This window comes from Terrapene carolina, unplaced genomic scaffold (assembly GCF_002925995.2).
Source record: "Terrapene carolina triunguis isolate 2854851 unplaced genomic scaffold, T_m_triunguis-2.0 Scaffold22, whole genome shotgun sequence".
NCBI classification, from domain to species: Eukaryota; Metazoa; Chordata; order Testudines; family Emydidae; genus Terrapene; species Terrapene triunguis.
This window is the reverse complement of record NW_020664373.1, coordinates 5,994,178-6,013,400: the sequence shown is the minus strand read 5'-3', so window position 1 is coordinate 6,013,400 and position 19,223 is coordinate 5,994,178. Positions and strand designations below refer to the sequence as shown.

Genomic DNA, 19,223 nt, shown 5'->3' with positions numbered 1-19,223 from the left:
TAGCCTATACAACTAGTAATAAAAACAAAAGTGCAAAGAACAAATTCGGGTTTAAGGCGAAGTGATTTAAGTTCACTTTTTGAAAACTGCTATAAACAATATTTTGCTTCATTCACCTTGGCTGATCCAATATGTGACCTAAATGTTTGCTGTCGCCTACTAAAATTAAGCATTTATTTATTTATTTATTTATTTTGCTTATTTCACACTTGCTTAGTATTGGCTTCTATGCTTTAATGATACTCAAGATAAAACTTGCCACCTCCTTTCCTGTATCAAACACTCATATCATGGCTTGCCCTATATCAGCTGAAAACTGACTTGTCCTTTCATTACTGTGGCTCCAATTGACAAGTGTTGTTAGCCCCATTGATCCAGATATATGTATGAAACAGTTGCTGTGCCAGCCTTACTTCTCTTTAAAATTTTAATCCAGTCAGGTTTCCTTCTTAACTCATCATAATGTATAATACTTATTTGATTTTTTTTATATAATCCCGTAAGATCAAGAAAGGTTATGTTTCAACCACAGAATTTAGTAATATGTACTGGCTGATTAAAAGCAGATTGTCCTCATGATGTATCCCATAAAACAAAAATTTTAGAAAGTGGAGAGGCACATGTTTGTAGAAGCCAGAATTTTAAAAGCACTGCATAAATTGTGGTTCTTTAGAGGAGCTTTTACCTGTCCGTGCCAGTAAAAGCCATTTTAGTATTAGTGATGTGTAAAGCTCAGAACTTCAGCTTTGGAATGGATGCTAGGAATGGATTAGGCTAGATATTTTGTGTGCACAGGCTATTGGGAGATTTCCTGATTAACAGCACTTCCCACTTCTTGGCAGGCCAGAAATACATTTTGACTGACCATCCCTTCTTTTGATATTTGAACACTTCAGTTCTTAACCTTGGCTGCTACAAAAAAAAAAATGCAGAGATGGACGAAAGTTAAATATAATTGGGCTCAAAAGTTGTCCACACCTTTACAAACCGCTAAAAGTTCAAGTTTCAGCCAAAAAATTTGTAATTTATCCATACCACTTTACTCTTCCCTTCTTCCCTCTGTGCCTTTTGGACTTGAGGTGAACTACTCCCATAATCATTCTGTGGGTTCAAGACTGTCTGGAGAATTACATGGGTCAAACAAGCAATTGAACATGTCTGTGGGATATGCATAAGTATAGGTGCATAGGATAAAAATTAGCTCAAGTTCTTCCACGTGCACCTGCTATCCTGAAAGAACATCACATCACTATATAGAGGCAACAGTTGTATTGGCGAGGGAAGACATTGCATTCAAATATACTCAAAACCAAGCTTTTCTTTATATTTAATATTCTGTATATCTTTTAGAATTGAGTGGCAACTTTGTCTAATGGATCGGGTATTGCAACTGGAGCCAGGAGCCACGGGTCTTAATTTCTGTTCTACTATTAACTAACTCTGTGACCTTTTTAATTTTAGTCATCCAAGCTTAAAAATTTGGGCCTTAACCTGTCTCAGTTTTCCACTTGTAAAAGGCAGATAATAATACCTACCTCTTTCACAGGGGCCTTGTGAGAATTAACTAGTGACTGGGCCCAATTCTGTGTTGTTCTGACCCCCGTGTGTCCCTAGAGGTCTGTGCTTTCTTTTACCAGCAGGTGGCCCCAGAATATGAGGAATACAAAGTGATGCATAGTCACCTTTAACCTATCCCAGTACAGTTCCTGCTCCACACACAGGAATAGAGGAACTGAGAATTGCTGCCACAGTTTCTAGAGTACTTAGATTATGTACCAGACTAGATAAACGTCAAGTAACATTGTTATTACAAAGTGGTCTCCTGGAATGTTTGGTTATAGCAGGATCCACAACTTCAGAAGAAATGTTCTTGGAACATTCCAAAGAGTAAATGAAAGCCTTTCATAAACCATAAAGGAAAGGGAGCGCTTATATTAGTACTCTCTGTGTGTGCGCACGTACGTGTGTGTGTGTGTATATTATATATATAATATTTGAGCAGGCAAGAAAAAGAAAAATGTTACTTTACCCTACCCTGGGCAGTTCCTGTTGTAACTGACTGCTATATGTTTCTCTTTGTAGCCCTTTGAATAGGAAGGTTCTACAGTGCAGGAAAATATCTTTGGGAGTAAAAATGGTTCTTGGGAAAGTTGCTGTGTCCTCTACTGTGATTGATTTTAGAAACCCTCGCCATGCCAATTAAGCCTGTGTCAGCACCAGTCAGCTTTTTTTCTGTTTAGCGTATTTAGAATCTCATTCTTTCATTTTGACAATATCATCAGCCCTTGTAATGGTTTAGGCCTATCCAAATCTGCAGATGTAGGAGGAAAGCAGTTGATAAATCCAAAGGAAGAAAAATGCTATCTTCCTTTTTTGTACATGCTGTTCTTTGCATGAGACCACTAATTTGGCAAAGGACATGGGTTCACATTTGGCTTTCATATATTTTAAGGCTAGAAGAGACTATGACGATCTTGTCTGACTGCCTACTTAAGACAGGCCAACAAACCTCACCCAATAATTTCTGCATCAAGCCCATAACTTCTGTTTTGAGCTAGAGTATTTCTTTTAGAAAACCATCCAGTGTTGATTTAAAGACTGCAAGTAGCACCACATCCCCCACTAAGTTGTTCCAAATGGATAATTAGCCTCACTGTTAAACTCAATCTTATTTTTAGTCCGAATTTGTCCAGTTCCCATTTCCGACTATTGGCTCAAACCATTCTATAGACTTGTGGAACAAAAATGAAACACCACCCGCTCAACTTATAATTACATCTTGGTGATTCATTCTGGGTGGACTTGGCCCCATATACACTCCATAAATAATCGTGTTTTAAAATGGTTGTATAAAGCTCCATCTTCATGATCATTTTAACTGAGTCAATTGACCTGCTTACAATTCAGTTAAAAGTTGTAATATGATTAAACCTACTGTGTCCAAGCAACCTGGTTAAAAGAAGCTTGTGAGTTTTGGCTAGTTATTTGTTAGGGCTTGTCTACACTACCACGCAGGATCGATCTAAGATATGCAACTTCAGCTACGTGAATAGCGTAGCTGAAGTCGATGTACTTAGATCTACTTACCGCGGTGTCTTCACTGCTGACGCTCTTCCGTCGACTCTGCTTGCGCTTCTCGTTCTGGTGGAGTACCGGAGTCAACGGGAGAGCGCTCAGTGGTCGATTTATCGTGTCTGTACTAGATGCGATAAATTGACCACCGCTGGATCAATCGCTGCCCGCTGATCCGGCGGGTAGTGTAGACAAACCCTTAGTGTTGCTTAGAGCAGACTTTGAAGTCAGAACTTCATTTGGATAAATAGAAATGTTCCCACCCTCTTTGGGTGGCATTGCTTGATTGGTCTGAGTGCAAATTTTACAAGACAGCAATGCGTTAGCATAAGGGCCAGAAACCTATTTTTTTATAATGAGCGTATACATTATATTAGATATATTATGACTCTCTTCCCCCCTTCCCCCCCAAAAAATCCTCTTGTATTTACAGATAATCTGTCAAGACTCATGTAACATTTATTTTGTTGCTTCATCTGCTTAGCACACAATCCAACCTTGTGTCTGTCACACTTGTATCTGTCAACGTTACCATTAAAAATCCGTGTTTTCAGGAATTTCTAATTTAACCATGGAAATCCATTCTAGACAGAATGTTACACAGTGTGCTCCTTCTCTTTTATGCATTCTCTATGGAAAAAAGAATGTCACTTTGGAATTAAAATTCTTAAGCAGAACATTTAGGCAGATCTATAAGGATAGCCAGATGCCTAGCACTTTATTTCTTTTAATGATTATCTACTTGGTTAAGAACAGGGCCGCCCAGAAGATTCAGGGGGCCTGGGGCAAAGCAATTTCTGGGGCCCCTTCCATTAAAAAAAAGTTGCAATACTATAGAATACTATATTCTCGTGAGGGCCCCTGCGGGGCCTGGGGCAAATTGCCCCCCCTCTGGGCAGCCCTGGTTAAGAATGGGGTATAGTTTACAAGAATAATTCAGAAAATACGAGTGTTAAACTAATACCTCCATACCTGAGGGTAGACTTAATCACTTTAATCGGTTTGAATATTAGTTTTTAAAAAATACAGATAAGTGTTACATTGTCGTTTTACAGTGTTGTGCTACAAGTCAGATATTAGTTATCACAATAAACATCTGACTAGATAAGTTGAGAAACAATGCACAAAGAGGGATCAGAAACAAATTGAGCATAAACTATAATAACCAGAACCATAGTGAAGAGTGGCTGCCTATTATTATTACTAATTGTTATTAGAGTAGCAACAGTCACATTTACAGAGGGTAGAGGTGTTCAGGTTGTACAGAAGTAAGACCACTCTAGAAAGGCTGGTGAGTGTAGAGGATGGGTGTGTGCTAAACTCATTGCTTTGTGAATTGGGCTGTCCATTGTGGCGAAATTCACTAAATCCACATAAAGCCTGAATATTTGGATGGAGTGCAGGGAAGGTAGGAAGGTGAACTCTTACCTCCAGGCTAGAATTGCCACCCTGTGCTGCTTACATGGGGTACTAGTGCCACTGGATCCACATTAAGGCAGATTGCTGGCCCCGCTCGCAGCCTGCCCCCCCCCACACACCCTCAAAGAGGGTGTGGTGTAAATTTCACTTCTCTCCTTTACCCAAAATATTCAGACTTTTGGTGGATTTCACCACAACTGACAGCCCTGACTGAGACACAGCTATCACATTAGCACACAGCCATCCTATAATCACTGTCATCATCAGAGCCGGTTCCAGGCACCAGCTTGCCAAGCAGGTGCTTGGGGCAGCCACTCCAGAGAGGGGCGGCACGTCCAGCTATTCGGCGGCAATTCGGCAGACGGTCCCTCACTCCCACTCGGAGCGAAGGACCTCCCACCGAATTGCCGCCGCAGATCACGATCGCGGCTTTTTATTTTATTTTATTTAATAGGCAAAAACCCTAGAGCCGGCCCTGGTCATCATTGTGCCAGCCCTGCATACACTGGTGCAATTCCACAGCACATAGGGGGTATACAAGCACCCCAACGTGGCCACTCAGCTGACCCACACACACACACACACACACTCAGGTTTAAACAATATGGAGGGTCTTGATGAATAATGACACAATATGAGGGAGTATGTGAGTATAAATCAAGAGCCCCTGAGTACTAATCCTAGCTCTACAAATACGTTGCTGTTTAGCCCTAAGCTTTGCGCTTCTCGTTCTTTGTATGTAAGAATTTGGAGCAGAACAGTAACATACTAAAGCGTATCATTAATACGTCATTAAGGATCCATGGGCACTCATATCTATATATCTCATCCACTGTTGCATGCCTTAGTGTCCTGGTGGTGACAGGATATGGAAATCTCCCCACAATATAATATACTGTATTTTTATTCAGGATTTGTAATAAAATCTAAGGTAAAATTCCCAGTGTAGATGCAGCTACTGCCTTCTGCCTTCTAAACTGCTTCAGTTGTCTTAGCTAATATAGTTCAGAGAGGTGATGTTACTATACAGGCAGAAAAACTCATCCTTTGGCTGTGTGTATGCTAGGGGCTATGTTGGCAAAGCAAAGACTATGTAGTGTAGACTACCCCCACAGACTTGTGCCGAAATAACAAAAGGTGTGAATTAAACCAATTTAGTTATTTTGATGCAAATGTATGTGTAGATCAGCGTTTTACTCATGCAAACAGCCCTTAGTATTGCCAGCCCTAAATGTCCAAAAATCATGAGTCAGGCTCACAAAAGTCATGAGATTTAAAAATAATGATTTGGGGTCTTTTTATTTGTTTTCTAGCTTTTGAACTTTTAAAGTGCATTAGGGCCACATTTTCAAGCTGTTCTCCACAACCAGCAAGGATAAAAACATAGTGGGTTTTTTTTTAATTAAAGCTCAGACTCTCTCGTATTCACTTGTCTTCGGGAGCTAGGCTTTAAATAAAATTTCAGATATTATGAGAACCATGATAAAAACAGGAGTTGGCAACACTGATATTTATTTCAGCCATAAACATGAGGATAAAGAGCCATAAGCAATAAGCCTCGTGGGATTATAAAGAAGAAATCTTCTTAGTCAACTTGATTGCTGTCCCTGATAGAATTACAAAGTTAGCAGGCAAAGGGAACAATGTATATATTATATTAGGCTTTTAATAAAGTGTCTGATACTGTCTTTCTCAAAAACAACTGGGAAAAACAAAATCGGTAAGGGATGATATTTCATTTTCATGGTTATAAGAGATTTATTTAAAATGGCGAAAGAAAAATATAGATCTATTGAAGATCTTGACAACTATCTTTAGCTGATATTAAATCAATTACAGTTTTGGTTAAAAATTTGTGAATTCCAATAAGTTTATAAGAAGGGCATGCACACTTTGCACATGCACTACCAGATATTGAATGTGCAAGTAGATGGCTAACTAGGCACTTTCCTTACCATGTGCCTGCTCAAAACATCTGGTAATACAGATAAATAAGAAAGCCACATGTACATATCTACAAACTTAATATAAGGCCCTGAAAGTATAACAGTTTTCCATGTATTTGCCTGAAATCCTAAATTCTGCAGAAAACTAAAATGTCCTTTTCTTTCTTTTAAACAGCAAAATTTGGAGAATAACCTCACGAACCTTATTAAGAGGAATACTGAACTGGAAACTCTCTTGGCTAAACTCATTCAAACCTGCCAACATGTGGAAGTGAGTATTGAGCTATGCTTGAAATACTTGATACCTGAAACATGTATTTAAAGCCAGTACCTGTGTACTTCAGAAATCCTCAGCTTCTAGGAATTCTAGAGTAACTTCCTAGAACGGGGTGGGCAAACTACAGCCCGCGGGCCGGATCTGGCCCGTCAGGGCTTTGGATCTGGCCCGCGGTATTGCCAGCCCCAGGGGCTTCCTGCCTGCCCAGGCCCCGTGTCGATTCCGGAAGCATCTGGCACCACGTCCCTGCGGTCATTGGGGAGGGTGTGGGGGGAAGAGGGCTCCATGCGCTGCCTTCACCTGCGGGTACCTCCCCCAAAGCTCCCATTGGCCACGATTCCCCGTTCCCAGCCAATGGGAGCTGCAGTTCTATCTTATGATAATATTTTATACAGGGCCATTTAGCTTCTGACTACATTTTTATTCCTATGGCAACTCAGTGTTATTCAGAGTATTTGTATTAAATATTAATTGTATTATACAGGAAAGGTTTCACAATATTGGGATTTAGAACATTTCCTACACATATAGCAATCTAAGGGAAATCTGCTTTATTCACCAATATTACACTATGGAAAATTCCTGTAGAGAAGGATAGCCTTTCTACAGAATCTTTAAAACAACGTTTAGAATCTAATAGAAATTACCTTGGTAGAATTCTATAAGATAGTTACCAAAGTCTATGGAAAGATACTATTCATTATTAAATGCTGCAGGGTTTTAGAGTAACACCTATACAATCCTGTTGGTTTCATCCCTATACAATTCTATAGGAGTTTCTCATAGGATATTTTATTCTTGGTTTGATTTTGGTCTTTTCTGGTATGTAGAGGTGGCATCTATCTTTTTTCCATAGGCTTCGATTCAGCAAGGTACCCAAGCTTGTGCCTAACTTTAAGCAAGTGACTATGGCTATTGAGTAGTCCTGTATGCATGTGCTAAGTATCTTGTTGGGTTGGGCCTCAGTATCTACTGTGGTATTTGGTTCTATCTTGGAAACAAAGATAAGGTACATCACTTCTTGTTTCACATGTTTAACTCTGGTAGAAAATTTTCCTAATGGGGATGAGATTATGGTGACACAAGACCTCCTCTCTATCAGGGGAACTACAACCAGCACTACTCAAAATGTGGATGGACCCTGCATATTTTAGGGTGGGTCTTCAGAGAAAGTCTATGCTTAAAAACATTGCATCGGTGTAGCTACACCAATGCAGCAGCACAGCTGTAGCGCTTTAATGAAGATGCTCTAAGCCAGGGGTAGGCAACCTCTGGCATGCGTGACAAAGGCAGCACATGAGCTGATTTTCAGTGGCACTCACACTGCCCGGGTCCTGGCCACCGGTCCGGGGGGCTCTGCATTTTAATTTAATTTTAAATGAAGCTTCCTAAACATTTTGAAACCTTATTTACTTTACATACAACAATAGTTTAGTTATATATTATAGACTTATAGAAAGAGACCTTCTAAAAACGTTAAAATGTATTACTGGCACGTGAAACCTTAAATTAGAGTGAATAAATGAAGACTCAGCACACCACTTCTGAAAGGTTGCCGACCCCTGCTCTAAGCTGATGGGAGAGAGCTCTCCCATCAGCCTAGTTAATCCAGTGAGGCAATAGCTATATCAAGGGGAGAAGCTCTCCTGCCAACATAGCACTGTCTACACAGGGAGTTAGGTCGTGTAACTACGTCTCGCAGGGGTATGGATTTTTCACACCCCTGAGCGACATAGTTCTATATGGTCTGTAGTGTAGACCAGACCTCAGTTTTCTCTGTGTTCTTCAATATGCTACAAATTCTAAGCTTTCATAGTTTTTTTTTTTAAACAAACTCATTACACTGTAAAGATACAGCTGCAACACTGCAAACAGATGTGCTGCTGTCCCTTGATCTCAATTTTACAAACAATTCTCTCCAGACAAAAAGCAGCAGCGCAAAGTTGGGAACTCATTCCTTCCCCAGCCAGTTAATCTAATTAGCATATAAATTAGCTCAATATTAAGAGATGTGCCTGAATCACAATCCTGGATCCAAGCACCACTGAAATTTTGATAATTTTGTATCTGGCTATTAACTTAACAGCTGTCCCTGTTTATCATAAAGGACTCAACTGTGACAGACTTGCAACATCTGGGACAAACCTTATGGAATAAAAATAAACTTTATTGAATTAGGATAAACCCTTCTGAATTAGGTTTAATACCTTTAGGATCCATGGTTTTAAAATGTAGTTGTATATGTGTTCTTGTGGAATTGTATGTAACTTCTCTTGAAGGAGGGGGATGCTAATGTAATTCCTCTGGTTATCAACCTCTTTGAAGCCACCCCCTGGAGAGGTTCACATATGCTAGTTCAAACTGGATTCTCCAGAAACCAACAGCCAAGGAAAGGATTTTTGGATAAATAGCCTGGTAGTAAATTGACTCAGAGCCTTCTTTCTGATCCAGCAAATTGACAGGACCTCTGGTCCATGCAGAGCCCCAGTCCTTAGGGTAGAGTTGTAAGCACTAGACCTATTGAGACCCCGTGGGAGTGGGTGCTTGTTCTGAGCTGAAGCTCAGTGATTAATTGGTAACCATAAGGAAACCTCTTAGATGAGGTGTTGAAGGACTGCTCCTGCCAGAGTCCATGTTAGGGTCCTGGTGCTGTCTGGTCACCTTATTAGCATGCACATAGGTTATTGGTTTTTTTTTTAAATGTTTTCTCCCTAGTGCTTTTACGTTAAGAATAAAATAGGCATGCATAAAAAGAGCTTTGTGGTAATTATAACTGTGGGCAGTCACACTGTTAGCTGTCTCTGAAGAGAAAGCAAGTAGGACTGCTTTGGCAACCTGTCTCTGCTGTGAACAACACAGTGATTGCCAGGAACTGTTCAGCCTGGAAATATCCCGGTCAGGAGGAAGAGATGCATGTCTCTGCCCAAGAGAGGTGATGGCCAGGGAGCCGGAAGCCTCAGAGTGGGTCCCCTTGGTATACCATTTGTGTGTGTGTGGGGAGGAGGGGGGAATATAGGTGCAGTTGCCCAGAACTGTGACAACAACTAAAACTTTAGAGCTGAACACCCTAACCTTGAGAAGTTGAGATCTGGATCCAGATAAACACTTGATCCTGAGTCCATCTATACTATTTTTTGAGCACAGGCAATTGCTTTTTGTCTCTTTCTTTTAAATAAAAATAAATTACAAAAGTACAAAAGTCAAGTGAAACAAACCTTTTGTTAATGCAACATTAATGTTACAAAGTTAAAATGACAAAAAAGTCAAGAAAGGAAAAATGTAAGGTTCTACTAGCAATGTTAATTTTGCCATATTTCTTGTCTGACTCTACTGCTCCAGGCTTAGACAACCTGAACCTGCAATATGACACTCATATGTTTGAAGTGTTTACAGGATTGGGGCCTTAGCATTTTCTCTTTCAGTTTTTCTGGTTTCATATATTACTGATAATGTTGTAAAATGTATTCTGTAAAATATACACGGATATACTGTACTACATGCCCAATGCACTGTAAGAGTTGCTGCTGTATAATAAATTCACTATTGCCTAATTGTGTTTTTAATTTTGTAGTCTTATTGTTGCCTTAGGATTTTGTTAAACACACAGTTACTTTAAATAAGATAAGCCTTATATATCTTAAGGATATATCTTGTGCAAAAATATATATCCAAAAATAAGGAAGGGAGACAGTGGCATTGGAACAATTTGTATAGTGGAGGTGCTGAAAGCCATTGAACAAAGCTGTAAACTCTGTATATGATGGAAACCTCTTCAAGCCAGGGGATGCTTCCTCACCCCCAGCACCCTTAGTTCCAGCACCCAAAAGGGAGAAAAACTACTGTTCTTTGATTTTCGGTTTCAGAGTTTATTAAGATGTGCACAGGCTAAAAAACTTATTTAAACTACTCTTCATTTGATCTTATAAAATAATAATAAAGCTTAACATCTTAGCAGAGCATTTTGGTCCTCAAAAGAAAGTTTGTTAAATGTTACAAGAAAAATTAAATACACCTCTACCTCGATATAACGCTGTCCTCGGGAACCAAAAAATCTTACCGTGTTATAGGTGAAACCGCATTATATCGAACTTGCTTTGATCCGCTGGAGTGCGCAGCCCCGCCTCCCCGGAGCACTGCTTTACCGCGTTATATCTGAATTCGTCTTATATCGGGTCGCGTTATATCGGGGTAGAGGTGTATAACCAAACATGAATAGGGTGGTCCTTCTAGTTTTGCTTTTGGTATGTGGCAGACCTGATGATTCTGACAAAATGAAAATTGGCTATGGGCCTTCTGTAAAAAAAAAAAAAAAAAAAAAAAAAAAAAATTACCTGGTCTATAGGGGAGATATGTTGTAAATGTTTTATACATTGCCTGTGTTTATCATCCAGTGAAGTGATGTCAATGAACCCAAATGTTCACTGGTTCTGCTACTCATTACAAAGTTTAACTCCCCAGCAACTGATTTCACCATTGATGCATTATTTAGAGTTAGGGTGACCAAATGTCTCTATTTTAAAGGGACAGTCCTGATATTCAGGGCTTTGTCTTATATAGGTGCCTATTACCCCCTACCCTGATTTCTCATGTTTGCTATCTGGTCACCCTATTTAGAGAACACCCCTCGAGACAAAAGAACTGATGACTTAACCGTACTAAGGAACAAATCCAGTTCACCCTATGACTTAAGCATTACTTTAAAAACAAAAACCCAGAGATGCACTTCACTCCTAATTGACATGGGTAACCCTGGTGACTTCAACGTGAATACTCACATGAGTAAGGCAAGCAGAATTTGGCTCCAAATTAATAAAAAGGTCAGAAGACAATTTTAAAAAATCAATATAATTTTGGTGGGGATTGGGAGGGGAATGAGGCAGAGCTACCAAAAAAGTAGTTTTCATCTATTAGAGGGGTTCTCAAACTGGGGGTCAGGGGGTTGCGAGGTTATTACATGGGGGGGTCATGAGCTGTCAGCCTACACCCCAAACCCCGCTTTGCCTCCAGCATTTATAGTGGTGTTAAATATATAAAAAGTGTTTTTCATTTATAAGGGGGTCGCACTCAGAGGCTCGCTATGTGAAAGGGGTCACCAGTATGAAAGTTTGAGAACCACTGATCTATAATATGAAGGTATAAGCCCTGATTCTGCGAACACTTAAGCACATTATTAACTTTACACATGTCACTATTCCCATTTGGGGTCACACATGGTAAATGTAATGTATTGCATGATCCTCTATGCACGTGCACATACACACACAGAGTCTTTTTTGGGAAGAGTTGTTTGGTTACACACACACTCTGATTTATAGCTGGTTTCACTCACTTTTCTGATTCATCCCCACCTGTTATTTTTAACTCATTCTGCACCCTCTTGTTTTTCATTCCTCACCTTTCCAGGAATCCAAAAGGCAGATGTCCCGTGAAAGTTTTTCTATGCTTTTCAGGAGAAACTGGTGTTAGGGGCACAGCTGGCTCCCAACCTGATCATTAGGCAACCCAGCATGTTCACTTGGACCCAATGAATCGCTCTCCCCCCCCCAAATGGTTGCACTTCCTAATTGGGCAGGGGAACCAGCAGTTTGCTATTTGAGCCTTGCAGCAACAGCACAGAGACTGCTCAGTGTGTACCATTTGGCTTCTGACTCCAGTTCTGACCTTTGATTTGGCTCCTCGACCCTGACCCTGGCTTCACCCTTGGACTGTTACCTGTTTCCTGGATCTAAGCTTGTCATTACCTGACATATGTTTTAGGAAATTTGTTAAAACATTTATTATTTACTCAATAGACTGAAGCTGTTCCGGTCTGTTATGCACTAATGTAATTAGAACACAGCTGTAGAAGAATCTGAACAATGAGCTGTGAGGGGGGAATATAGGTTTGGCCTGTAGACAACATTGTAACATCTGTGTCTTAGACATTGTTTTTAGTCTACCAAATGTAATAGGCAAGATTTATGGATGCTATTGCAAAATTTATTTTTGTTTTTTCCAGTCAAAATCATTCTTTGGTTACATAAGGGAGGGAGGGGCATTTTTACATATTTGTATAACTCTGGAACTGCTGCACTCACTGTGTGCTGTTTATAATGGAAATGTTTGGATTCTAACTCAGCTATAAAAATCTTGCTGCAGGCTTAAACTCAGCAGACAAGGCCACAGTCAAAAGTGATTGTGTGTGTGTGTGTCAGAGTGGCCTTAATGGTCAAGTTATATAAACCCCTGAAAAAACAAGGGGGAATAATGATGGGCCCTTAACTCTGACAGCACAGATACTGCCACTATGATACAGGTCAGATGCCTCTCTACATCAGTGTAACAATAGCAGAGCAAAAGACAGGGAGGAAAGATGGCAAGCACTGTGGAAATCCTGCAGTCCCCCGATCCAAAGAAAGGGCCTGATGGAAAGTCACAATTCAGGGGCTGAGGTACAGGATAGCATAGGAAAATAAATGTAGTTAAAATAATGAAAATTCAAATATCTTGTCAGACTTCAGCCACTTAATCAAGGAGCTTCTTTGAGATGTACAGCAAAGTATGTCTCCCTTCTTTTTTCCATGAAATACGCTTAGAATTCCCCTTGTTTGTGGTCTAGGAAAAATTAGAACTATGCTGGCAGGGTGCTCCCCTGAGGACTCTTAAGCAATAAAAAGGCTCTGTTCATGGCAATAAAAATAATACATACTGTGTCTTCATGAGCTGGCATCGTGCCAGTTCCTTTTATTTCTCATTCACAAACTGAAACTTGGGAGCACTGCATTCAGATCTCAGATTAGCTGTAGTCTTCTCTGTTTCTCAGCTCGTAGGAAAGTTTAGGTAGAAATCCTGTCTACAGAACATGTTGATAAGTACTTTAGTAAAGCAGCCCCTCTTTATCATCAGAGTTCTGACATACGCTGTTTATAATAAGGTACCTACTTCGGATTATGTTTACGTATGCTGAATATATTTGCATAATATCCAGTACAATAGAAAAAATAGATAAAATAATACACAGAGTTCATCCCTCACAACACAGCATTCAGTAATGGAATTTGAGGTGAGAGTTGATTATCTACCATTATATTGGTGGGGGAAAAAATCATACTTGGGAGGCAGTGAGGGAGTAGGAAAAAAGAAGGTAGGAGTGAGTTTATTAGGCTCATCACGAGAGGGAAAGGAGCTTCTCTTGGACACAGGAAGCCAGTGACAGAATTTAAGAAAAGTGGTGGCATAGTTGGAGTGATGGGAAGATTACTTTTACACCAGTGTTATGGGGAGACATAAGAGAAAAAGCTGGAAAATAGAAAGTTTCTGGTGAGACATGACCCAGGCCTGGACTAGGGATTTAGATGTGCAAACTCCTGCTAATTCCCCCTTGTAAGGAACTTGTCTTTGTGATTCCCATGCTGGTTCAGCCAGAAGTTGGGATTGTGATATATCATGGGAGGCATAGTCCAGCCAGAGAGCCCAGCCCAGAGAGGATGGTAGGGGCATAATGCACATGAACTACTGCTTCCCTGAGGCATGGAAAGCACATATTAATGTCTGGAGATTTCCATTACTTGCATCTGAAGAAGTGAGGTTCTTACCCACGAAAGCTTATGCTCCCAATACTTCTGTTAGTCTTAAAGGTGCCACAGGAATGAAATAGTTCATTTCGGTCAAGCAAACCAAGATGTGTTGATTTGGGTTGATCTGACATGAATATTTTGTTTTGATCTTCCCAACCGAAAACTGAAAAATTTCAGTAAAATTATTAGATATTGGTTAGGGGTTTTTTTTATATAGAAAATTCCTGACCAGATCAAGCAATGTTTCTTAAGAATTGCATGTATCATTTCAGCTGGTTTCTCTTTCCTCTAATCCTTTTTCTGATTTTCTTATAAAGCAGTGAACAAATACTAAATGTTTTACTTTATTATTAAAACTAAGGTAGCTGCTAACAGCTACAAAAATATTTTTCCTCCCTCCCCCATCCCCTTTTAATTATAAGCAATTACTCAGCGTCTTTCTCACTTTCTTTCTTTAAGTCATAGAAGTAATTGAGAGATGTATATTTTGGTGGATGAGCAGGAATAAATGACTTGAAGGAAACTGAGTTGGTGAGAGTAATTAGTGATCTCTTTAAGCTGTGCACAAACCCTTAAGGAAGGGTTTACGGCATTTGTTTCCTAAGACATTTGTTAATGAGTGATAGGTACTTTCTCCATTATTGTTGTTCAGATGAATTATGAACATGCTCTATCTTTGTTTTAGGAATCATGTTAGTACAGAGTTTGCTGTTACTGTGTGTCTCTCAAATAAGATATTTTTATTCAGATCACAAATGAATACTAGGCAGTAAACATCCCAAGTTTGAGGTTGCTTAAACCTCAACAACAACCAAAAAAAGGGCAAAAATACCTGTGGGTGACCACACTCTTCAAGGTCCAAGACAAATCACAGGGTATTCTCAAGCAGGGTACAAAAGTCCACAGAGTTTATTGAGGCAGTTCCCCACACACACCCTGCAACAGTCTCATTAGGCCCCTCAGGCCTGTCCCAGGCAGCACAGTACTCCTTTTTGTAGTAAAGCAAATAAATAGTTTCAAAAACAAACTCTGTAGTCCTGTGTGAAGTCTACCTTCTTCCAGAAACATTTCTACTAGACAGTCATTTTTTCCATTAATGCAGAAGTAGAGAGCTCACTAAGCCAGTCTGTGTATGAGGGAGGAATTGCAGATTTCCATTTTGTCAAATTCACTCTTTTGGCCACTAAAATAGTTACGGAATCCTTTTCTAATGTTACCTAATAATACCAACTCATCCAGCACCCCTAAAATACACAGGCTTGGAGAACGAAAAATAGCAACATTTAAAGTTTTCAAAAAAGCACTGAATATAGTGTTCCAGAACACATGCATTTTTGACAGGTATAGAAGATGTGTGAAAGGTTGGCATGGGGCTGTTTGCACATCCAACATTCACTGCCTGTTGCTAATCAAGCCTTAAATGTTCTGGAGTCCAGTAATGCCTGTTTAATATCTTGTTCTGCGATAATTGCAAAGATAAGGAGCTTGAAGTATCTTTCACATTAACCCAGATATCCTGCCAGGTTTCTGTTGAGATAGTAAGGCCAAGATTTTTCCCATTTTTCTTTGAAACTGAGATTGAGAGGGTAATGCCAAGCATTAAGCCACCTATGAGTAATTCCTACAAAGTAACTTGTATTTCCATATTTCTTAACATGTTATTCTTGAGGTGAGAGTTGAAGCAGACCATTGTCCCCTATCCTTGCATGAATCCTTGAGCATAGCCCCTGAAAGAAGGAATTGTGAGATAACGGTAGCTGATATTTGTTGTATATGTAAATCGAAGGAGGCCAGTTTATCATCTTGGATTATATCTTTAATTTTTGGTAATACTTTTCCTATCCAAATTGTCTTAAGCATGGAGTTGGCCTCGATCCTAAGACACAGGTTATCCCATAGTGGTACAAGAAGCAAATTAGTAAGATTGGATTTGATAATCATCTTAACACATTGAAGGATTCCCCGTGTAGCTGTAAAGATTGGATTTTCCCGTAAGGGTTTCAGTAGCCTCTTAAAGTATATAAAAGGGAACCATGTGGCATAGCTAAGCTTTTTTTAATCTCAAACCAGGCTAATGTTTGTATAGAACTACCGAAGGGGAACCATCCTACAATATGACACATCATAGAGATCCAGATCTGGCAACCCCATACCTCCAGTTTCCCAGGATTTTTAAAGTGTCTTGTGTGACAAGCATGGCTTTTTTTTTTTTTTTTTTTTAATCTCATATAAATAGGCTTCTCATGCAATTTATATAAGCACAGAGCAAGGGAGAGAGCTTGAAAGGCAATGAGGTGAATGATATAAGTCATCCTGGGACAGATCTTCATTTTGGCTATTTCTGTTCTCCCCAGTAAGGATAGAGGGGGGGATGCTTCCTCTCCACATCCTTGGAAATTTCTTTTAATCTATAGTCCATATTTATAGAAACAATTTTGGGAAGATCAGGACAAATTTTAAATAAATAAGCGAATTCCTTGTTTATTTGAAATAGAAAATGTTGAAACTGAGAAGGATCTGGTCTTTGGAATAAATCACAAGCAGTTGATATAGCCAAGTTAATATGAAAACCAGAGATCTTTCAAAAAACATCAACTGCATTCAATAATGATGGGATTAATGAGGATGGATTCTTCCCAAAGATGTCATCAGCTTATAAACTGATTTTGTATTGTTTCCAGTTTAGAGTCATACCTTCAATGGCTGAATGCTGTGATGTGTGTACTTTGCCAGTGGCTCAAGAGTGAGATGAGAAAGAAGAGGTGAGAGGAGACAGCCCTGTCGTGTCTCTTGACTAGAATCAAATATATAAGGCTTGATAGAATTGCTTAAATTGATTATTTATATCTATTGGTTCAAGGATGGCACGAGAGTCTTCTTGTAATAGTAAGAAAAAAATAATGTTGTTGGCTAGTTCCATCTTGCCAAGTAGTTTACCTGCTTTATCTCCCCATTCATAATATCTTTGACCCTGTTGAGGGCAAATTCGACTCGGCTGGATAAGCATTCATTATATTTATATTTGGCATTTATTAGAGAACTTAGGAGGTTTTCATTATTTCAGTCAGTCTTATGCCCTTCTCTGCAACTCATCTATTTTCTTATCCAGAGAGCTAGTAATTTGAGCCTCTCTCCTTTTGAGAGGCATACTTTATCCATTCATCGCTCACAGTAGCTTTTAGAGCTTCCTGAAAGATGGTATCTGAGGTAAATGAGTGCTTATTTTCTTTTCTGAAGTTAGAAATGACTGAATCAACTGTGGAACAAAATTTTGCATCTTTTAGTAGCAGAGCATCTCAGCTTCCTCTGAGACTATTTTAATGATGTGTAACCAGCATCTATGGTAGATATTAAGGCTGTCAATTAATCACTGTTAACTCAAGCAATTATCTCAAATCAAATTACCTCGATAAAAAAATTAATCATGATTAATCACAGTTAAACAATAATAGAATACCAATTGAAATTTATTATAAATATTTTTGGATGTTTTTCTACATTTTTCAAACACCCAAAAGATACCTGGTTTGCCTGTTCTTGTGCTTTGAGGACTCACAAGTCACAGGATATTTGATTGAAAAGCAATCAATGAAGGTCTCTTAAGGCCAAAAGGAAACAGGTACCAGAACACACCAGGCGATGGACAAAAAATTAAAATCCATTAGCACCCCCATCAAGTAGACATGTGACATTCAAAACCAGCAGGGAGGAGACCCAGGCACCAAAGACCCTGCGCTGAAGTCAACATAATTGGCACTGAAGACATAGTATCATAGAACTGGAAGGGACCTCGAGAGTCATCTAGTCAAGTCCCCTGCACTCATGACAGAACTAAGTATTATCTAAACCATCCCTGACAGGTGTTTGTCTAACCTGCTCTTAAAAATCTCCAATGATGAAGATTCCACAACCTTCCTAGGCAATTTATTCCAGTGCTTAACCACCCTGACATTTAGGAAGTTTTTTCTTAATATCCAACCTAAACCTCCCTTGCTGCAATTTAAGCCTATTGCTTCTTGTTCTATCCTCAGAGGTTAAGAAGAACAACTTTTTCTCCGTTCTCCTTGTAACAACCTTTTATATACTTGAAAACTGTTATGTCCCCTCTGAGTCTCCTCTTTTCCATCATCTGCTCGTAAGCCAACACTATTGGCATTGAAGCAGGTGCCATGTCCAGCAGCAAGAGAGGCTGCCCTGAGAATTAAGTCAGAGACTGTAGGCAGAGCTCAATGTCTTTGCAGAGGGAAGACCACACATGGCCTCCAGGAAGAAAGCCACTAAGCCCCAAATGGAGTCGAGGGCTAGTAACAAGGAGACACCTATCATCTCTTCACAGAGGGAAACTTCCCTACTGCTGACTGCACAAGTACTAATGTCAGTGTCAATATTGTCAGTGTCATTGTTGCCACCAGACGTGTCCCTGGAGGAATCCAGAAGGACCTCAGTTCTGAGACAATTACTGGTACTGATGTGCAGACCCAGTGTACCTTTGCACTGCCTCTAAAGGGAAATCTACTCCTCCTGTCTATCACAGTGGCACACGTTCTTGCCTCCTTCCAGTAGAGAACCCTCTTTCCTGAGATCCACGGGTGAGACCACAGAAAGAACCAAGTGGCTTTCCTTACAGACCTCAGCCATAACCACATTGGAAATGACACTGGACTAGCCAGTGCCAGACCAGCCAGCCATATCCATATAGCATGCCATCATGACTTTATTGGGCTAAGTCGGGTCTACCCCCACACACACTTCCAGGAGTCAATCTCCATTCCATTCCAGAAAGAAGCCGAGATTGTACTCACAAATGGCATCCCTAGCTAAACCACTGACACTGGGCAGAAGAGAATGCCAGGAACTGTCAGATATGGGACCTGAGGAGAAACAGCAATAACATCCTGCCTCACCATCCAAGGACTTTTACTGTTCATCCCCTGATGAAGCAGGGACTCTATC

The 19,223-nt window shown here is 39.9% G+C and overlaps 1 protein-coding gene across 2 annotated transcripts in view; it reads left to right on the top strand.

The window, feature by feature from the left end:
* Nucleotides 1–19,223, top strand: part of LOC112112642 (E3 ubiquitin-protein ligase Midline-1) — a 352,433-nt gene that overhangs the window by 290,528 nt on the left and 42,682 nt on the right. For both annotated transcript variants that reach the window (XM_026648411.1, XM_026648403.1), the window contains exon 3: nt 6,613–6,708. In XM_026648411.1, the coding sequence (XP_026504196.1) occupies nt 6,613–6,708 (96 nt within the window). The remainder of the gene's footprint in view (nt 1–6,612; nt 6,709–19,223) is intronic.